The sequence below is a fragment of the Aplysia californica genome, unplaced genomic scaffold, assembly GCF_000002075.1.
Source record: "Aplysia californica isolate F4 #8 unplaced genomic scaffold, AplCal3.0 scaffold00229, whole genome shotgun sequence".
Lineage (NCBI taxonomy): Eukaryota > Metazoa > Mollusca > Gastropoda > Aplysiida > Aplysiidae > Aplysia > Aplysia californica.
In genome coordinates, this window is record NW_004797499.1 from 876,576 (window position 1) to 879,256 (window position 2,681).

Here is a 2,681-nt window from a genome sequence, read left to right on the forward strand (position 1 = left end):
CCCCCTCTTTCTCTCATAGATATTTGGGTGGAATTACTTCTCGTAGTTTCTACTTTTGTAGGTCTATAGGTCTAATAATACCCTTTGGCTTTCTCTCTTTGTCGTCCTTGGTTTTTATCAGTTATACAGTATTCCCATTGTAGCTTGTGCTATACTGTTTTTCTACTGAAACTCACTAGGATTTGACTGATTGTTCAAACCAATAACCATGAACTTAACAGAACATTATGTAGTTACTGAGAATAATGACTGTAGCACAGAACATTTTATAGTTACTGAAAATAATGAGTATATACCTATGTTTTTACATTATAGTATTTTTTAAAATTGAAATTTACCAGCCAGTTTTACATGAAAGCTCTGCTTTTGTTCTAAGCAGTTAGGATAATGTAACGTTCAAATTAAACTATACTCTCGTGAATTTTCTAGATACAAAAACGAGACTGTTGGATCTGTAAGGCTGAATCTTTGTCCAATTTAAAAACCAGCGACAATAATCCATACATTATCTCTTGCCTCTAGGTGGGGACTGTTTGTCCACCCGAGCTCTTCTTGCCAACGGGGGTGTCGTTGCTTCTTTACTGGGTACACTGGGAGCCCTTGGCCTGGTCACACTAATTGGTGTCCGTTATGTGAATATCGTTGGAGTCATGCCTTTCCTGACGCTCGGTAAGTGTTACTGGAAAGTTAGGTCCGTACTGTTTATCAGCAGTACCAGTCCCGTCTCTACGTTGTCGTCGTTGTCGTCGTCGTCATCATCATCATCATCATCATCATCATCATCATCATCATCATCATCATCATCAACAACAACAACAACATCAACATCACCATTATCATAGATGATGTTGTCGTAATCGTGATTATCATCAACATTAACATCATCAAAAAAATGTAGGAAGTGATTCTGCCAGACTCCGGTATTTCCTTCTGAAACCACTATATTATTATATCTCCTTCTTGTTTCCAAGTTCGCTGAATCTGTCCTATTGAATGGCTGTTCAGATTCTCTCAACAATTTTAATCTAAAAATATTGTTAGAAACTTGTATTGTATCTACCACAAATAAATTTTCAAGATCACGCCTCAGGCAAAGAAAAAGTGCAAATTCGAAACGGCATTAACCTTTAATATACAGCGCGCCAGTTCAGCTTGCCTGCAGCATCAGTCGGTTAAGTTGTTTACCGTCATAAAGAAAAAACCTACCAACCTCAACAAATCCATCTTTTGTATAATTATAACGAAACTGTATCTTTACTGCAGGGATAATTCATTTCTGCTCAGTCTGGAGTTTACTTTATGCTAATAGGTTAAGGGAAGACCAGCATGCTTTTTTCAAAATCCATTATGCACAGACTTAGCAATCATTTAAGGCCATTTTATATGACTTTGGGGGTCTTGTACGTTATTCAGGTAGTCAGATGTACCTTAGTTCAGCGCCCCGGGCAAAGTTTTACACTTAAAGGTGTCCCGACCCCCTACCACAAAGTGTTATTTTAGTGCAGGCGCAATTTTCTGATCTATAAAGCTACAGAGTTCATATTTTCACAGAATAAACCCAGGAGAACAATCATAGGGACGTTTGTGATGCTAAAAAGGTGGATGGCAGAATTGGCTGCACGTAGAGGAGGAATGGCCTTCTATTTACTAAGAGTTAACGTCGTTTCTGTTTTGAAAACGTCCAGGAATCAGATTTGATTACATGTTTCTGTTTTGAAATCATACAGGAATCGGAATCAATAAAATGTTTCTGTTTTGGTAGCGTTCAAGAATCGGGGTCAATGATAATATGTTTCTGTTTTGAAATCGTCCAAGAATCGGATTCGATGACACATTTCTCTATTGATACCGTCCAAGAATCGGGGTCAATGACATGTTTCTGTTTTAATACCGTCCAAGAATCGGACTGGACGAACATTTTCTGCTTTGATATCGTACAGGAATCGGGATGAATGAAATATTTCTGTTTTGAAACCGTCCAGAAATCGGGGTGGGTGAAATATTTCTGTTTTAGTACCATCTAGGAACCGAGGTGGATGACATGTTTCTGTTTTGGTACCGTCCAAGAATCGGAATCGATGACATGACTTTCTGTTTTGAAATCTTCCCGGAATCTGGGTCAATAACATGACTTTCTGTTTTAGAATCGTTCAAGAATCGAAGTCGATGACATGCTTCTCTTATGATATTGTTTAGAAATCGTGGTGGATGACATGTTTCTCTTTTGATACCGTCCAAGAATCGGAGGCGATGACATGTTTCTGTTTTGGTACTATCCATCCAGGAATCGGCGTTGATGACATGTTCCTGCTGATGAACAGCTGGAGCGAGACGGCGGCGCAGACAACTCTCTCTGTGCCTCAGAGGATAGGAATGGTCTTCAGAAAAGCTGGCGTCGGCATAAGCATCACATCACGTAAGTCTGGAAAAAACAGAAAAAACCCAGCAAACAATAAAAATCATCAAAGTTGGGAAATTAAATTTGTGGCATGGTCAAGGTATTGAGGTACTCTGGTTAGCGTAGCATTTGTCTTTTATTAAATTTCTTAAATTTCTGTTGTTTCTTTTAAATTCGTTTTACTTCATTTATTTAGCATTTTATTTTATTGGTCTTTAATTTTTTTTCTTGATTTTTAAAACATTTTTTAGTGGGGGGGGGGGGGGGGGGGGGGGGGGGGGGG

The 2,681-nt window shown here is 38.7% G+C and overlaps 1 protein-coding gene across 1 annotated transcript in view; it reads left to right on the top strand.

The window, feature by feature from the left end:
* LOC101852325 (patched domain-containing protein 3) overlaps positions 1 to 2,681 on the top strand; it is a gene marked incomplete at its 5' end in the record, with an annotated part of 21,370 nt that overhangs the window by 5,821 nt on the left and 12,868 nt on the right. Inside the window, 2 exon segments of the mRNA XM_013083402.2 lie at positions 523 to 669; positions 2,285 to 2,416. Of these exon segments, the coding sequence (XP_012938856.1) occupies positions 523 to 669; positions 2,285 to 2,416 (279 nt within the window).